Raw genomic sequence first — 17,954 nt, forward strand, 5'->3', positions numbered from 1 at the left:
GTCAAGATGGGAAAAAGGAAAAAAATAAAACAGGGCTTAGATTCAGGGTCTGTAAGGCGAAGCGAGAATGGAAGGTTGGACAGTGTCAAGTGCCAAAAGTTTCGAGGTTTTAGTGACGTGGGACCGTGTTTCGAATACCAGAAAAAAAATGGTCAATTGTGATAAGGTTGTCGCGAAGGGCCAATATCAGACATGCGAATTGTATCAAGAAACGCATCTGATTTCACATCTTGCGAATCTAACAACGAAAAATGAAAAACGATAGAAAAGAAAAGCGATAACGTCTCAAACGTCTATATCCAGCGTTTCAAACATCTATTCAACCTCCCCTTTCCAAGAAAAAAAAACAACATCCCACATCTCTCATCTTCTCATACCTATCTACAAAGGAATCCTCCTCATCTCATCCAAACTCCAATACTTCCTCATATTCTCCGCACCCAACTGCTCAACCTCATCATCAAGATGCTGCCACAGGACCTCACCAAACGAATCGAGAATCTCCTTCATCTCCTGCATCCGTAGCTCTCGCTCTCCAGACTCGCATTCTTGGAGGTACTTCTCCGCGCGGTCGATGCCGACGTGGATCTGCTTGTGCTGGGAGATGAGTTCGAGTTCTTTTTTGAAGGCGGGCATGCGCTTGGCGAGGATGGGGAAGACGTGTTGTTCTTCTATTGTGTGGTGGAAGGTTAGGCCTTCTTTTGTGAGGGAGATGTGAGTGTTAGTAGTTTTTTTTTTAATAAAAATCGTTTGGATTGGGGGGTGTTGGGGTGAGGTTGATATCGACTTCTTGGTATTGGAGTGGGACAAAAGGGAAGATGATGAGAAAAAGTAGTCTTACGGCAAAATTGCTTGCATGTACTGATGAACTGGCGGATAGACATGTTTTCGGGCCTTTTCCCTACTTCACATGCTGAATAGACGACTTTCCACATTGCGCGGAAGTGTTCATGGTAGCGGTTCATTTCCACGGCCATTCTGTTGTATTGCCGGAATTCAGAAGGCGTGAGTTTAGGTAGGGGCTTTTCTTCTTTAGAAGGGGGCTCGACGGCGGCGTCGTTGTCTACTGGAGGTGCGGGCGCAGTTGGGTCATTGTCGCCTGGAACGGTAGACATGGCTTCTGGAGGAGGCACAGGGTATTGGAGAGTAGCCTTGGTTGCAAAACACTGCCTTGGAACTCTAGTGTAGTAAGTCCGTGTAGGTCTAGTGAGTAGTCCCAAAAATCGGACTTTCTTCATAAGCTAGGTAAAGAGTTACGCCGAAAGAAAGTACGAAATCGCAGTTTTGGTTATCTGGGTGGCGCACATGAATGTTAACGCGGGGGTGTAATACTAGCCAGTCGCAGCTTATCAATTTTGCATTACAACATTACAGAATATTACCAAGCCGCTAGTCGCGGCTGTCGGATGCCGATAGACGCGCTCTTGATACGATCACGTGATAGAGACCTCATCACCCAGCACAACAATAAGAGTCGTCTATTTGTTTCTCGTCTTGGCAAATTTTTCATGCCACTTACGCGCCGATGGCTTTAGAGCTGTCGTTCCGTTGTCCACCACCAGGGCCGATGCAGCCTTGCCCTTTGCCTTGATGGTTGTATCTGAAGGAAATTCATAAAAGCCTTCAATGGCTGTAAGCTTAGCATCTTTGCGCCATACTTCTGGTAGGCGATCCTCCCACGTGTCAGTGAAATCAGCAATCAAAAAGTCAGCACCATGCCTGGCATCTAGCAGGGTTTTCCCGGCGAAGGCGACTGTCTTTGCTCGGTCGAGACAGGACCACGGTCCGCTCCTGTCAGTGTCATCCGTTGTCAAGTACGCAAGCACGGCTTGTGTGAGAGGAGCGGGGTGCCCTTCTTCAGCTACGGCCGTTGCAATGTCGCTGGTCATGAACTGTTTGTCGAGGGGGACCCCCTCTGCCAACGCAGCAGCAATGATGGATCTCCATACATGGGAGAGGGCGCTCGGGGATGGCTGATACGAGCCCTCATTTGTGTCAAAGGCCATGAGCTGCCTCCACCCTGCCTGGCACTCTCCATCGGACAGGGGCATGTCGTTGAATATACCAGCCTTGGTCATGCCGTTAGGAGTGGCGTCAACGTCGCCAGCAACAATGTCGTACACAGGGAGCACCTCTCTCAACAAGGCAATGGCAGAGGCAGAAGAGGCATAGAGCTCGAGTGTGGAGCTGCACAGAGCAATTGCGCGTGTGACAGGGATTGGGATCTCGTTGCCATGGGCTTCGAGGGCTGGCTGGGTCACGAAGAGCGAGTTGGACGTCTGGACCTGGCGCACCTGGAACGACTTGTCCGGGGTGCAGAGTACGGCATATGCGGGCTTTGCGTTATGCGTGCCAGTAGCAGCGGAAAAAGCTTGCGATTTGATGGACAGTCTGGCACGCGTGGTGAGAAAGGGGAGTCGGCATCCAATGCGACAAGGCGGCAGACATACAGCGGAGGATTTGGCTTGTCCAGCAGCTCAACGATTTCCGGGGGCAGCTCGAGCAGGCGGAAATGCTGTTGTTGGTGTGCTATGGAGACGGGCAGCCCGCCCTGGTGCTGTGTGGCCATTGCTGGAGCAGGGCACTCTACCAGCCCAGATGCGCGATGAAACGTGCCGTGGGTGATTTGAGCATATGAAGCCAGCCGCCACCGTGAGCTGCTATGACGACGCTGTTTTGATATCCGTCGGCACTGCGGGGTGGGTTGATGCGCAACTAGCTCGCAGGCGGGTCGGAGGGATGGATGGAGCAAAAGTAGGCTGCAGGGCCATGTATTCGCACCAAAAATACCTGGCACTGCGGTGATGAGGACCGGGACCCCCCATGCGTCTCCTTGTCGCCCTGATTGCACGTTGGCAATTCGCCGTCTAGTCTCCCGTCCGCGCTTGGTCGCTGCTGCACGACCGCCTTGATTCGGGCTTCAACAGATCGCTGCCAGCTTGTTGTTGTGTTGTTGTTGTCTGGACTCGACTCGACTCGACACGCGCCTGCTGCCCTTGTCCTGTATGGCTACCCGACTACTACGACGACAGCACCTCCACCTCCACCTCGACCACCGCTGCCACGACCACGACCATCACCGCCGCCTCGCCTGCCACCACCAACATTGTCCGTCCCCACGCGGCTGCGCCATGCAAGCGATGCACTAACCTAATTGCTGCCCTGGTCACTTGCTTCGCTGTACCTATCCGGCCTCGTCACTCGTTTCCACGCCCTCGACACCATGGGCGTCGTAATTAACCCCGAGCCCGCGGCCCTCTCCGCAGACGACCTGTCGCTTTTCTACACCACCGACGAGCTGCTCTCCAATTCCCCCGTCCTGATCTTCTACGGCCCGACCGCAACTTCCACCCAGGCCACGCACTCGCGCATCCAAGCCCATGTCTTTACGCCCGCCGGCCTGCAGAACTTCGCCCGCCTGATCATATCCCCAACAGCCACCTTCTACAATGCCGTAACATGCCTGCCTCGCGAGGAACAGGGCGACGAGATATGCCGCGGTCTTGCCTTCAGTCTCTACAAATACTTCCTCGAGCTGCCCACTGAAATCAAGAGCGCATGGAGCAGGCGCTATGGCTCGTCGGAGAGCCTGCACTCTGCACCCAGGCTGTTCTCGGAGTCGCATGCTGCCATCATCGCCGCTAAGATGGTCAAGGTCGAGAATGTCATGGATGTCATAGTAGACGTGCGGCACGCCTTGGGTGAGCAAACGCTCTCGTGGATAGACCTCGATGTTGTCCTGCCGCAGGGAAGCATCCGCAAGCTCAATCCGAGAGAGTCAGCCCAATTTGACGACACCGAAGAAGACCCGACCCAGCAAAAGTATGAGGAATTCGCACCTCTCATTAAGCTATTTGGAGAATCGGCATTCCTGCCCACTGCCAAGCTCCGTCGTGCGCCCTCAAAACCGACGGCCCTCAATCGATCCCAGAATTTCTCGAGAAAGCAAAAAGAAACGCTCCGGCGCGAGATGTGCGAATTGCTGGATACGGAAGAAAACTATGTGAGCAAGCTGGACGAATTGATTCATACAGTAGCTGTTGAGTTTCGTGAAAAGGCAAAATCAAAGTCAAGTTCCAGTGGTAGCCCAACAGAGCAAGCACTCCAGGGCCTGTTTCCTCCCAGCCTGGACAAGATACTGGAAGTCAATTCGCAATTCCTGGAAGCCTTGCGCGTTGTGTTGGAAGAGTCGGAGAATGGAGCAATTGAAGACATCGAAACTGCCGCAGACGACGTCTATATCGCTCCTTTGCGAGGACAAAAAGATGCACCCGACGTCACGGGAGCGGCTGCAGTCGCAAGGACCCTTCTCGAGTGGCTGCCGCAGTTCTCTGATTGCTACACTGATTACATGGCGGCACATGGCGACTTCTCGCAACTGTTAAAGCACTTTACCAAGGACTCAGCCTCCAGCTTCTCCAAACGTGTTTACGAGACAGGTGAACAACGTCTCACGTCCATGTTAATTGAACCCGTACAACGCCTCCCCCGATACAACCTCTATATTGATAATATTCTGAAACAGTTGCCAGTTCGGCATCCGGCAATCAAACTATTCCTCAAGGCGAGAGATATGATATCAGACATTTGCACAAGAGAGGGCCCAACCGCACAGAAATTCAGAATATCTGGCCGTCTGCGCAAGATGGTCTCGTCATGGCCGTCTGGATGTAACCCACAAGGACGACTTATCACAGCAGTTGATTGTGTAGAGCTATCTCCACCATATCACGGCGAACTGTCTGGGCCAGCCACAGTATCCGGAATCATGGTGCTCTTTACTGACTTTCTAATACTTCTTCAAAAGTCTGAGTATGGCTCAATGACCGCCCGTGGTTTGCTCGCTGAACTCGACAATCCAAAATTTGCCGAGTCATTTGACGGCAACACCGAGCTCACATTTCATCAGCATCTGAGTCTGGGCGACGTTTTCATCAGCGAGCATTCAGAGGGAAACATCCTCCAAGTCCTATCCCCGGTGCCATCAGCTAACCCTTCTTCACGGTCACGGCATCGAGAACAACAACAGAGACTTGGAATCCGCATGTTCTATCTTCAAGGCTCGTATGAGGGTAAAGGACAAAAGTTCACGGAGGAATTCACTAAAGCTCGGGTTGAGGGCAGGTTTTCCGAAGCGGAGCGAGAAGGCGATAAATGGGAAGTCCGGGCCTTGCCAGGCGACTTGAGTCTATTCTCGTCTGTCACGGAGGAAACAGGTGGCAAGCAGATTGAGGGCCGGAAAGAGCCTGCTAAAATACAGATTCTTGTTGAGGGGTCCAAGTTCTCCCAGCCTATTCAAGTCGGCGACGATGGTGTCGAGCTTACCATCACAATCTCGAGCCTTGGGGAGGGATTGTATCTCCTGGAAACTAACGGGACCAACGGATATACGGCACGAGACAAACTGACGAGCCTAGAGTTTCTGCCTGTTCTGACGAAGCGCATGACCAACTACTTCCAACTGCGTAACAGTGTGAAGAATTTCGCACTGACTGAGGCCTATCTACGTCGAAACCACCAGATACTCAAGTCACTTGCTCTTGAAATGTACGAAATGGAACAAGAACGAGGCAGCAAGAGCCGTCCACATTCTCCAGTCAAGATGTTATCGAGTTTCTTTGGTGGAAGTGTGAGCAATCTCAGTGGCACCATCGGCAGGGAGGGTGGCGGTTCACGCAAACTACAGCGTAATGCTCATACCATGGGCGATATACCACGGATACCACCGCCTCTACAATCCGTGCCTGCTCGCGCCCAAAGCCGCGACGGTGAATCGTCACGCCCCAACTCATCGAGCACCAACAAGAGCGCCTCGTTCAACGGCATGCTAACTGATCCCATCACAAAGCTGGAAGAGACTCTTGCGAATCTTACCCTGGCTCTGCTCGCACGCAAAGGCAACATTGTCGGACGTTCTGTTCGTGCAAGGACTGTTGCTGATGAACTCGTTGTCAATGAACTCTACAACACTCTACTTGAGAATCCCGGAAACCTCGATTTGGCCAGTCAATCATCAGTCGACGTTCTGTTTGCAGTGTTTGAAAAGTTCCTGAGCATTGGTTGGAGAGAGCGCATGGGCCCTGTGCTATCTCATGCTACACTAGTCTCGTTGCAAATGCGATCAGACACGATGCCGCCCGACGAATTCGAGGAGTTTTTCAGAAACATGCTTGAACAGTTTGCACCTCCAAATCAGCGAGCATTCCGGGCGGTTATCAATCTGTTGGCCGAACTGTTGGACGGTACTAGCAACGATGGTGACCGTGGCATTCTCACTGCAGCGTTTGCTGAGATGCTAGTCCCCGCTGGCAATTCGCACGACTTCATATCGTTGATGGATCGTCTAGTGGAAGATATCGATGTACTCTTCCCAATTCAGACGCCCGGTCTCAGCACGCCGATCTATGGATCTATGGATTCGAAGGGGCGCTATGCGGCCGCTGGCTCGATAAATCCGAATACGTCTCTCAGGAGACGATTTGGCTTTGGCACTCTAAGCCGAGAGAACAGCAAATCTGAGAACGATTCAAAAGTAGGAGCAATCTGGCGTTCGCTGAGTAAAAACAGTCATGGAGGGTCAGAGGCGCAGTCACCAAGCATATCGAGAAACGGAGTCGGGCCCCTTGCTCGCTCCAACTCGACAGACGCTGCGGCACGTCTGTCACCCAAGCGTCCATCGTCTCGCGATCGTCCGACAGTGCTGGGCGCGTTCAACTTTGAGCCGCCGAGTACCAGCAACCGGCCTTATAGTGGGGTTCTTGGAACTATTGGAGAGGTACCACCCGCTGCTGGGCCTCCCCGCAAGAAGCGGCGCTCTTCTCTGAGTGACCTCAAGACATTACAGGATGCTGACGATGTGCCTGAGTGGTCCCCGCAGACTCCTCGCAAAACCGATTCGGTGCTTCGTCATGAAAATCGGCAGATTAGCGATTCGCCTCGCCCGGAACCGCGTCCAGAACCGCGTCCGGAAACGCCATCAAGTGCGGCATTGCTCAACAAGCATACATCAGCGATACCCACACCTGCACGACTTGGATCTCCGATGCGGTTAGAGAAGAAGGAGAACACAGCGACGAGCGGGTCGGAACGTCCCGGGCACTCTCGGTCAAAGTCGATTACGCCGAAGCTGGAGATCAAGGATGAGATTACCATTAAATCGCTCAACCCTACGAAGAAGCGAAGCGAGACGATTTCGGGTATTCCAAGTCTCCGGCCGACGGGATCTGGACTGCACGAGCGGACGGGATCTGGAAATACGGTCAAGCTTCCGCCTTCAACGCCACGGTCGCCAACCAAGATGGGGCTTGGTTCTACGGGTACGCCAAAGAGGCTCAAGATGCAGTCGCCACAGAAGCTGCGAGAGCGACTGCAGCAGCAAGAACAAGACATTGATGATGCGTCGAATGCGCTGCAGAATGAGCTGAGTGCCATTGGACAGGAACTGAGTTCCAAGGGTACACCACGTCTGACGACTCAAAGCTCTGCGCCGTCATTGTCACTTACAAACGGAGCACGATCAGCAGAGGCACGGATTGCAGTTTTGGAGAAGCAGCTCAAGGCAACATTGGAACTTTTGTCATCGCGCACATCGGGGATAGCGAGCGACGTAGCCACGTCTCTGCAGGTATCTGAAGCGCGGTGCAAGCATCTGGACCAGCTGTATCGCGACGTGAATGCGGAGAACGAGGCACTGTACGCACGGTTCAACGAAGAGTTGGAGAAGGTGACGAGCAGTGCGCGAAAGGGCAGGGCTAGCGAGGAAGTGGAAAGGCGACTCAAGGCGAGCGAAGAAGAGGCAGCGCGTCTGCGGAAAGAAAACGCGCGTCTGAAGAGGGAGGTGGCAGGGCTGAAGGCGCAAATCAGGGAGTAAGAGTGGGTATGGCGTGTGCTCTGCTGACTGCTTACTCTGCTCCTTTTTTTTGAGATATTTTCCCAGAGCGAGAGAGTTTACTCATTGTGGATGAAATTCTACGAATTGCGGCAGGCAACTGATATGACGTGGGGCCTTGTAAGTTTTGAGCGCCAACGGGTCATTCTTTTGTTTTAAGGGGAAGAGGAGTGGATTATGAAGGCATATGACAAGGCGTTGTGTAGGGTTCCTAAGAGCAATATACCAAATGCATGTTTTAGAGCGTATATTGTTACGTACGTAGGTAGTAGCCGTGTATGTACCCGGGCACATGTATATGTTGATATGTGTGTGCATGTGCTAGTACTGGTGAGTGTGTACATGGACGGGCAATTGGGGCGCGGGCCATGTGGCAGGGCATGGGATACGGGTAAGGGTCCTTGTGGGTGTGTGGGTGGGTATGGGTTATACAGTATGTGTATGGGTGGACACGGCAACGGAGGGCATGGCGGGAGGCTCAAGCAAGTAACCCCGCTAGTTTATGCATGTGTTGGCATGGCACCTCAGCCGACAGCCTATCTTGTGCCGCGGCTATCGACATCCATTCTGTTTATCGCCATGGGTTGTGCATTCCAGCCCCGCCCCCATACTGCAAACTGTGAGGCTGCAAGGACCGGACGAGGTTGGTGTCGTACTTGACCCGTCACTGCACTGCACTGCACGGCACGGCACCGCCCTGGCACGCCCACAATACGAGGCTTGCTCTGCTAATGCCAACTTAGTTATCGCTGCACGCTGAGTAGGGCCGAGGGCAGGGCGAGCAGGGCGAGCAGCACCTCTGTTTCAACACGGGCAAATTGGTCGCTATTTCGGGCTCGGACGGCCTGCCTTGCCGCGCTAATACCGCAGCAGCAAAGCACAACGTTTCGCCTTCGGAAACGGGCCCTCTTGGAAGGATGACGATCGCCCAGCAATGCCATCCATCCGACTCCAACAAGCCCACGGCTCGTCGCCCGGCTTCTTCACCTCCCAACATCCGCGACAGACGCAGACGCGCAGGCCCCCCCGTCCTGCCCGCCTCCCCGTTCCCATTACCGCCTGCTTGCGCCCTGTCCTGTGCCTGTACCCTTGACTAACGGCCACCGCTGAGCTGCTGTGGATTGTGAGCTGAGGGCCCTGATCCTCCTTCCTATTACTCCCTCGTACCCGCCGCCAGCCGCATCCGTGCGCCGCCCTCACCTTAAACCTACTAGACGAAACGGCCGCTGCAAGTCCGCAATTGACTCTGTCGCGTGCTAAAGAAGGCTCCATGAAGGAGAGCGGCAATGACTCTCCATGCTGCATCGTCGTCTGAAAGCTCCCCCCATCTACGTCGTCTCTCGCTCGGCAGGCCTGCGTCGCAGCGTCCATCCGAAACCCGTCGAGTTCCAACCACCTCGTCCATACCTCTTCTCCTTCTCTGAGCTGGCTCATTTCACCGCCTCTACACCATGGCCTGGTTCATGAGAGGTGTCCAGAGCGCCCTCTTCCATTACGCCTCATGCGCCCCCTGTACCGGCTACAGCGACAGCAGAAAAAGACGCAAAGCAGCAAAAGAGGCCCGCAAGCTGAGAGAGAAGCTGGAACTCGAGCAGCCCGACGCATACTACCATCCTGAACCCACGGGCACAAATGCCTACTGGAGCGAGGAAATCGCAATGGGCCCTGGCCCACCACCCCGGAGATCGAGGAAGACCAACACCACACAAAGGACCGGCTCGAGGGGACTGCCCACCCGCGGCACCCAAAGCTCAACCCTGAGCAAAGGCGGAAGCAGCCTCGATGTCGACCATGCTGCTGAAAACCGGCTCAGTGACGACACGCTCGATGACGACGACGAGACTTGGAACCACAAGCGCTACCAGCGAGAAGACGAGGATCTATGGGGCTACGACGATCACTCAACAGCCCTCGAACATACAATGACAGGCTCATCTGTAGGCGGTGGCGGCTACCAATTGCAAAGGCCAAATGTGTCTAGGGCTGGAAGCTACTATGTCGCGCGCGTCCCTCCGGTCAATGAGCTGCACCCACCCGTCGTTAGCCTGCCGTCGCCGGATCCTTCGGAAAACAGATGGATGCTCCAACCCCCGCCCAAAGCTAGTGTCATGGCAGGCAAAGAGCGAGCAAAGAACCGGAGTCGCAGTGGCAGTGGTGCAAGTAGTCGCGTAGAACTGAGTCTGGGCCGCCAGGTGAGTACGCGACAACTGATGCAAAAGCTCGAACGCGGACAGACACCCGATCGCCTCACAAACTCTCCAAATGGCTCCCACTCAAATCTTGCACACGGTCGCTGCAAGACACCCCAAGCCCGGCCCCTGTCTGCCACTAGTAGCTCACCCAACAGGAAAAGACGGGATACCGCCATGGCCCGCGACCTGGCCATTGCACGCACAGACACTGCCAGCACCCAGCATTCTTCTCAAGACCCCAGCGATATTACTGTACGTGGCAGTTCCACTCTGAGTGTGGACGTTCAAGTACTCCGCACCTATCAAAGCCGCCCTGTTCTCTCGACTGTAGCCTCCAGCAACTCAGGTCAAGACGAGAACGCTCTCCCTGAGAAACCCAAGCCCGTATATCGCAACTCCACCACTTCCGACCTCAGCTCCCTCAGCTGCCTCCAAGATCTCGTCTCGCCCCAAGCCTTGCTAACCTCGCGCTTCGTCTCTGCACCCCTGGTCGAAGCCAAGATCCGCTTGCCCCCTTCAGAAGAAGACATGGCTGCTCGAGCGCGAAAAGACAAGATTTCCCAAATCAAGAAGGATGACGACGAGGTAGACGCCATCATCAATGTGCCTTTTGATCGTGAATCCGGACCACCAGAGAAGGATCCTGCATTTCGATGGAGTGTGGACTTTTGAGATCCATCGTTACTACTAACGTAACTCACATTTGACGTCGATCTGGAGTATCCGACTCACAAACTTTTTCTTTTCTTTTCTTTCGACTCGTACAGCATGACCGGACTGCATCAGTACGAGTATGGTGCCGGCACGCGCTACTACCCTTTTTTCTTTCTCAACCCGCATACTCGAAATCACCTGGCCATCGCTCGGTCCATTCGTCGCGAAATCTTTTCTTCTGAGAGCATACTCTCTTTTTTTGCATCCAGCACTTTTTTTCCTCTTCGTCGCTGTTTGCGTCATCGTTTTGGCCTTTTCTTCTCCTCCCTTGTTCCACAATGAGCGTTTTTCCTGCAGCGAGAGCGAAGAGCGAAAAAATCTTTTTGCATTTTTTTGTGGTCTTTTCGCTTGGATATAGATACGATTGATATGACCTGTTTTGCAACTCACTGGCGGCGTTTTTTTGTTGGATCGTTGGATTGTTTGCCGTTTTGTTTCTGGGTCTGGGGTACTAAGAGCATTTTGAGCTTTTTTTTTCTTCTTCTCTCTTCCGTCTTTCTCTTCTCCCTACCCTTTCGTTTCCCTTTGTTGTCGTTGTTGTCGTTGCTGGTTGGTTGATCGATCCTCATTTCACAATGTATATATCATCGCGTTAGCAGAGCATTAGCTTCAGGTAGTTTGTTGTTGTTGTAGGTCCTCTCTGCAAACAGAATGTAATTCATACAAGACTTCATTGGGTCTAGTTGCAAGCATCGTCATTTTGACAAGTATTAAATCGAGGTGAAAGCGCTCGAGGTTCATTCAAGTGATTCCAACATGCATGATTGGCATCTCAATCTCCGACCCCCTTCGCACCAATCCACACGATACCTACCACAACATCCTCCCCCCCCCCCCCCCAAAAAAAAAGCACTAGACACAAACCCACTCTCATATCTCCTCAGTCACAACCCTATACCTCTACACCTTCCCAACTTCACCACCTACACGCACATGTATCCCTCCCAAAAAAAATCATTAACAAGAACAGCAAGGCGCACATCTCTCTTCTTAGTCTCCCTCTCTCTCTCTCTCTCTCATTCCTTCTTCAAGGTAAAATACCCACGTAGCCCCTAGCCCATCTTCTCATCACAACTTCCCCTACTCCCCACCACGCACGGCTACCCTTGCCGCTTCCGCGCTAGGGAGTGTGTTGTGTATCAGCGTGGCATCCTGTGCTTGTGCGTGAGACCCTGTGGCGGCGACGGGGGATGTTAGTGGTGCTTGATGGGTTGGTTTTTGTATTTCTTCTTTCGGGTGCGGATATCGGGCTTGTACAGTGGCGCTTTTCCGACTACATGTGTATGTTAGGGCTTGGTGCCCGTTGAAGGGAGGGGGGGGGGGCGCTGTGGTGGGGATTTAGTGAAGGCTTTATTTTTTCTTGATGGATATGAGGATGAAGGCGAAGAGCTTAGAGGGTGTGCGGTTGATGGAGAGAGAGGGAAGAAGGTAGCGTTGATTGTTTTCCATGGTTCTTTTACTTTTACTTTTCCCTTTTGGTGTGTGTTGGGTACCTATTTCGAGGTTCCGGTTGGGAGACAACAAATTTGCCATGTTGGCCACATTATGTTCCTTTTTTTTCTTAATTCTCTTTGGGGAAGGAGGATAGTGCGAATGTTGATTTGCCATGTTACTATATTAGTTCAACAGGACATGTGCGTACCACTGTCACAATTCGGATGTGTAGGGACGGAGGCCAGAAGAAAAAAGTAACCGGGAAGGAGAAAGCAATGGCCAAAAGAAAGCAAAAGTTGCATCGTCAGGTGGTACTTCTAGTTGGACTAGACAAAACGCACACACGGCCATGGTCGATGTTAGTATATTGCAAGACGGCTCCCTCTCCCTCATCTCCGATCTTTCCAACGATTACACGATATACACGCCATCACCATCTTACTCCCGCTTCCGAGCAAATAAAAAACAAGAAAGGTTTTCTAGCTTACGCCTTCGGACATTGAGTTTCCACAAGTTACGCCTTCATTACGCGCCTTCTGCCCTACCACGCCTTAGACAAAGATCGTCAGATACGAAAAGCTTACTACGGCATACGAGTCATTCGGGCTGAGACTTTGGGCCCCCACGCACACGTTAGACAGCGATCGATCATGATCAAAGATCGGGCACCCACATTTGTCATGGTTGGAGCCTTGCTGGCCATTCTACCCATCGGTCTCAGTATACTTGCGGCATGTCTACACAAAAGGTGGAGGGCGAAGCAAAGGAGAAAGAGAGATGCGCTGGCTGTTAGTGGAGAGGGACTGGGGAGTGGAGACGCGGGGAAAGAAACGGCGGAAGGGGACAGGGTACAAGGCGGCGCGGCTGTGATGGAGAAGGGACAGTGTTTTGAGGGGGAGCAACGAAGTAGTAGCCGCGATCCGGTCCATGAATCGAGTACGGAGATTAGATAGAGTTTCCTAGGACGAGCTTTGTTAAGCGGAGGGCGAAACAGGCCGATGAAACGGCTTGCTTGAGTGATTACAATTAGAGCTAGATCGAAGATTAGTTTGTTGCTCCATCTTGCTGTCTGTGCCTTGTTTGTTATTGTTATCTGCAAATTGGGCATCGTCTTCACCCTTCTCATAATGCCTGAACAATACTGAGGATGCCTGGGCTATATGCGTGGAGCCGTCGTATTGACCTTGGATTACAATCAAACAATGCATCTGGATACGACGCTGCTTTCCTACCCGGCAATCTCCGCCTTTTGTTCTTGGTGCGATATGCGTATGACGAGGCAAGGGGCGCTGATCGTAAGTACATGGCATTGTGCGTATGGAAAGGATAACCTGGGATGATTTTCGGCTGCTCCCGGTCCTAGGAGGCAGTGGCATGGTATGTGCTTTTAATCCTCCGGTCGGCAGTTTGCTTGGCATACGTGGTTGATTACGGCAGGCAGCACATTTTTATGAAGAAATCGGACAGGAGCAGGAGCAACGGGTATCTACGGCCAAGAGGGGCGCCAGGGGTCCTGTAAAAAACCAATATTTGGCGGGGTCCTAGGTGGTAGGCGTGAAAAACACGAGTTCAGGGGCGACGCGTGCTTGAACGACGGCAGATGAAGAGTCGAGCGGTGCCATGTCCCCTGAGGCGCGGTGTGGCGTATGGGAGACAAGAGACAGGTCAATTAGGCGTGTTAGAGTGCGCGCATTTCACGATATGAGACGGGGTCAGGCCCTGGAGGCGGACGTTGGCGGGGGGCAGTCAAGGACATAGGAGAAAGAGGGGGAGGGGGAGGAGGAGGTAAGGTTCGTCAATCTCCCAAAGCGGACTAGCGCATGGCCTCTGCCATCGCACCCTTGAGGCGACGGTGAAGACACCCTGAAGGTTGAGAGGACCGTGGGCACGTCTTATTCGTCTCGGGGCGCCCATGTGTAATTTAACATCGGACGCCGTCTCCTCTCCCCCTCTGGACCTATTGACTCTTGCAGCCTCTTCCCAGCGAGGGCATCCTTTGCCATCCACGTAGTCGGCGGCGGCGCGTGTCCAAGTACTTGTACTTACAGCAGCACCAGCACCAGCGCAGCAACGCGCCCCGGACCCTTTGCATGCCGATCATGCACTGATCGCCCTCACCTGCAGTTGGTTCCATGTGAAAAGCCGTGCCTATTGTGTGGTCTTTTCTACTCTAGACTTGACTTGTCTTGACAAAACCATAGCCGTCTGGGTCCGATCCAGTGTCACCTGCACGCGGCCGCTATGGACGCACACAACGCGCAGCGCTCGCCCGCCGCCAATGAAGCAGCGAACCAGACTTTAAGGTCGCGACGGCGCAACTCCCTTCCGCTATCCATCAAGACATCCGACCCCCGCCCTGCACAGCGCTCCTCGCACTACATTCGCAACGCTGCCACCTCGCCTCAGATTATCTCCTCGCTCATCGACCAGCTGTCCGCCATTTCTATCCCCGCAAACAACCACTTTGAGAACCTGCTCGTGGGCTACGACAGCGCCCCTGTCCCCTCTGCTGCCCCTAGCCTGCGCGCCCACTCGCACTCGGACAAGACCTCCATCGCCACGGGATACGATGGCGCCTCGGCCGACCACGCCTCCTACCACGACTCACTAAGAAACCAGAACCATATTGACCCAGACGACGCATGCGAGCCCCCCGTTGTCCGCACCTCCAAGCCCCCCTCGGGCAAGTCGCCCCTGACCGCGCCCAAGAAGGCCAGCAAGCCGCACTCGCTCAGCAACTACCTCGCCCGGAGCGGCAGCAGCTCCTGCTCCCTCCAGTCCATACACTCGAACCGCTCCGCAAGCAGTTTTGGCAACATCAGCATTGAGGCGGGGCCGACGCGCCAGGTCTCCATCGGCAGCAACAGATCCTCCGTCGAGAGCAAGCGCAGTGTCAAGGCCCACAAGAGCCTGATGTACATGAGCTCGCGCGAGCGGCTGCGGCAAAAGGAAACTGAACGAAAACGCGCAACTGTGCACGGCTTTGACGACATCTCGACTACCGACTCCCCAAGGAAGAACACGACCCATCTTTTCCCCTACGAAGATACGATCAAGGAAGAGCCTTTATCCGCAAAAGACGACCTCGACATCGACGACCTTGACGACGACCCCTCTCGCTTTGTCCCGCGATACCCAAGCACGCGCCGAGTTCGCTTGAATCTAGTAGATGGTCCATACGGCGAGAGTCCAGCGGAGAAAGGCCTGATCCCCGAACGTGGCTCATCCTTGAGGCACGCAGCTAGTCCGACGCGCAAATCCAGGAAGCATCGCTCCGAGGAAAAGAGCCGACACAAGTCCAGCAATAAAGCCGAGCACGCGGCCGAATCAGCCAAGAAAATGGCATCAGAAGAGAAATTGGATCCAGAGGCGCAGAAGCAGAAGAAGATTCTGGACGAGCTGGAACAGGAAGAAAATGAAGTTGCTCGAAGGATTCGACAGCTGCGAGAGCGCAAAATGCAGAGGGAGAAATTGGCCGGAGTTTTGCCGTCAGAAATGGATGCAGGGGCGACACCACCTAGGTTGCCTTGTGTTTCATCTACTTCAAGTCCTCTGTGCTCCCCCACTACAACTGTGTCAAGTGTGTCAGATGATGGAAGGAGAATTAGTGACTCCACAAAGGCACACAAGGTCCTCGGTATCTTGCAGGATCCAGCAGATAGGCCTGTTGATAGAGAATATGCGGATAGGCACGATCCTTCAGCACCGAATCGAGCACGAAGCATGCGGCCTAGACCCCGGAGTCTAACGCTAAACGATAGCGATGGTGTGAACCAGCTCCCCATCGACTACACGCTTGCCCTCGAAAGCCTCGGCCAACTCTCCCCAATGTTTGCTCCAAACACACGGCCATCAAAACCGCCTGCCCCCCCGAGCATCGCTTCCAAATCCACAATGACAAGCTCCGAGTCTTCTGTGCTCAGGCGCTCCAACTCGCTCGTCGTCGGAGGGAGGTCCGCAGTCGCGCGGCGAGCGGCAACCACTGCCATCATCGTCACCAAACCTTCCGGACACAAGCACTCTTCCAGTGTCACTGATGAATCGAGTTCCAGACTGACTCTGCCTTCACGGGCGGCCAGCGAAGAGCCCATCACCCGCCACCGCTCAATGCTCATAACGCCTATGCCAGATTCCCATAGCGCGCAGCTTCATCGCAAGCGCACGGGCGCCAAGAAGAGGTGGTCTCACCCCGATTTGCCAGCCAAAGCAGAGAAAGCGCATAACGACAGAATAGAACGGAGAGAAGAAAGCGCACGAGCCGCGGCCGTGCAAACTCCACCACAGCCGATAATTGAAGAGCGACCAGCGAGCCGCGATTCCATTGATCTGGATGTGAATCAATACCTGGATTCGGAGCGCTTGTCGCAAAAGATTCGGCATCCGCAAACTGGCAGGCTTATATCCTTTTCCGAAGTTGGTGATCCCCAAGGGTTTGCCGTCTTTGTCTGTGTTGGCATGGGCCTCACGAGATATGTAATGGCCTTTTACGATCAGCTCGCTGCTACACTAAAGCTGCGACTGATTACGCCGGACCGCCCTGGTATTGGAGCAAGTCAAGTTGATCCGAATGGGACTCCACTTAGTTGGCCTGGTAAGTCGATGGGTCAGCAGTCCGCTCCTTTTGTTGTGTACTAACATTGACTTAGATGACGTCCTCATAATATGTCAAGCCTTGAAGATCAACAAGTTCTCCATACTAGCACATTCGGCAGGAGCCGTCTACGCTCTTGCAACATCGCTGCGAATGCCACAACACATACGCGGCAAAGTGCACTTGCTTGCGCCTTGGATCCCCCCATCGCAAATGGCGCCTATCGGTATTAGCCAGGACAGCCCACCAACACAGCAACTTCCGAGATCACAACGCTTCCTCCGTGCCCTGCCTCCATCGCTTCTCAAGGTGGCAAACTCGACCTTCCTAAGTGCAACGAGTGCCAGTCTCCAACGGACCGGACCCAAGACCGCGCCTAAGGCAAGGCGGAAAAGCATCGCACCTTCGCCAACGCCAAGCCAGGCCGCCGTAAGGCCACCACTAAAAGATACGCACCGACACTCCATGATGGTCATGGACCAGGTTTTGCCGAATGCCAGTACCTTGACTCTAGCGAATTCGCCGTGCCAGAATGACGAAGAGGTGCAGCGCATGCAAGAAATGCTGAGTATAGCTGAACGCGAGCGACAGCGTGCTTTCGACGAGCGTCTTACTTTTGCAATCTGGGACCGTGCAACTGCAAACGCCAATCCTGCCACCGATCTCATCGTCTGCCTAGAAACCAAGCAGAGCATTGGTTTCCGATACGAAGACATTAACCGCCCAGTCGTCATTCACCATGGATCTAAGGACTCACGCGTGCCCGTCGACAATGTGCGATGGCTAGGCAAGCTAATGCGGAAATGCGAGGTCCGCATCTTGGAGGGCGAGCAGCACGGACTCATGGCTAGCGCGCAGGTCATGGGCAATGTGCTCACGGAGATGGCGAGCGACTGGGAGGACTGGAACAACGCCACACGATATTCGAGCGAGCGTACCGTCTCAAGGAGACGGACAACCGAAAAGCTGAAGACACAAGTAAGCTTCACTAACTAGGTCCAGACATGCCATACACACCACGTATGCATGGGAACTCCCTATGTCGATTCAAACACCCTGAATGACTTTTGACACGGTCTAAATATTTTTATTCTACTACGGAAGCGAGCGAGCGTGCAACCGCCTATTTTTTTTT

The 17,954-nt window shown here is 53.7% G+C and overlaps 8 protein-coding genes across 8 annotated transcripts; 6 read left to right on the forward strand and 2 right to left on the reverse strand.

Annotated features, from left to right (window-relative positions):
- Positions 1-381: 381 nt before the first annotated feature.
- On the reverse strand, positions 382-1,115 carry COCVIDRAFT_83533 (hypothetical protein; the record flags this gene model as incomplete). The annotated part of the gene is made up of 2 exons (XM_014707241.1): positions 382-698; positions 842-1,115. 2 exons carry the CDS (start codon positions 1,113-1,115, stop codon positions 382-384), a joined length of 591 nt encoding a protein of 196 aa, XP_014562727.1.
- Positions 1,116-1,478: 363 nt separating this feature from the next.
- On the reverse strand, positions 1,479-2,569 carry COCVIDRAFT_83862 (hypothetical protein; the record flags this gene model as incomplete). The annotated part of the gene is made up of 2 exons (XM_014707242.1): positions 1,479-2,391; positions 2,451-2,569. 2 exons carry the CDS (start codon positions 2,567-2,569, stop codon positions 1,479-1,481), a joined length of 1,032 nt encoding a protein of 343 aa, XP_014562728.1.
- Positions 2,570-3,223: 654 nt separating this feature from the next.
- On the forward strand, positions 3,224-7,870 carry COCVIDRAFT_83649 (hypothetical protein; the record flags this gene model as incomplete). Its single annotated transcript, XM_014707243.1, has 1 exon — positions 3,224-7,870. The coding sequence occupies one exon, from the start codon at positions 3,224-3,226 to the stop codon at positions 7,868-7,870; it is 4,647 nt and encodes a 1,548-aa protein (XP_014562729.1).
- A 972-nt stretch (positions 7,871-8,842) lies between these two features.
- COCVIDRAFT_83574 (hypothetical protein) lies at positions 8,843-8,998 on the forward strand (the record flags this gene model as incomplete). The annotated part of the gene is made up of 1 exon (XM_014707244.1): positions 8,843-8,998. A coding segment is annotated over one exon (156 nt), but the record flags the coding sequence as incomplete, so codon positions are not given.
- A 341-nt stretch (positions 8,999-9,339) lies between these two features.
- COCVIDRAFT_21532 (hypothetical protein) lies at positions 9,340-10,752 on the forward strand (the record flags this gene model as incomplete). Its single annotated transcript, XM_014707056.1, has 1 exon — positions 9,340-10,752. The coding sequence occupies one exon, from the start codon at positions 9,340-9,342 to the stop codon at positions 10,750-10,752; it is 1,413 nt and encodes a 470-aa protein (XP_014562542.1).
- Positions 10,753-11,591: 839 nt separating this feature from the next.
- Positions 11,592-11,843, forward strand: COCVIDRAFT_83329 (hypothetical protein; the record flags this gene model as incomplete). The annotated part of the gene is made up of 1 exon (XM_014707245.1): positions 11,592-11,843. A coding segment is annotated over one exon (252 nt), but the record flags the coding sequence as incomplete, so codon positions are not given.
- A 1,035-nt stretch (positions 11,844-12,878) lies between these two features.
- Positions 12,879-13,181, forward strand: COCVIDRAFT_10995 (hypothetical protein; the record flags this gene model as incomplete). The annotated part of the gene is made up of 1 exon (XM_014706993.1): positions 12,879-13,181. One exon carries the CDS (start codon positions 12,879-12,881, stop codon positions 13,179-13,181), a length of 303 nt encoding a protein of 100 aa, XP_014562479.1.
- A 1,288-nt stretch (positions 13,182-14,469) lies between these two features.
- Positions 14,470-17,815, forward strand: COCVIDRAFT_83980 (hypothetical protein; the record flags this gene model as incomplete). The annotated part of the gene is made up of 2 exons (XM_014707246.1): positions 14,470-16,819; positions 16,875-17,815. 2 exons carry the CDS (start codon positions 14,470-14,472, stop codon positions 17,813-17,815), a joined length of 3,291 nt encoding a protein of 1,096 aa, XP_014562732.1.
- Between the last annotated feature and the right edge of the window lie 139 nt (positions 17,816-17,954).

Source organism: Bipolaris victoriae, assembly GCF_000527765.1.
Source record: "Bipolaris victoriae FI3 unplaced genomic scaffold scaffold_0, whole genome shotgun sequence".
In the NCBI taxonomy this organism is placed as follows: domain Eukaryota; kingdom Fungi; phylum Ascomycota; class Dothideomycetes; order Pleosporales; family Pleosporaceae; genus Bipolaris; species Bipolaris victoriae.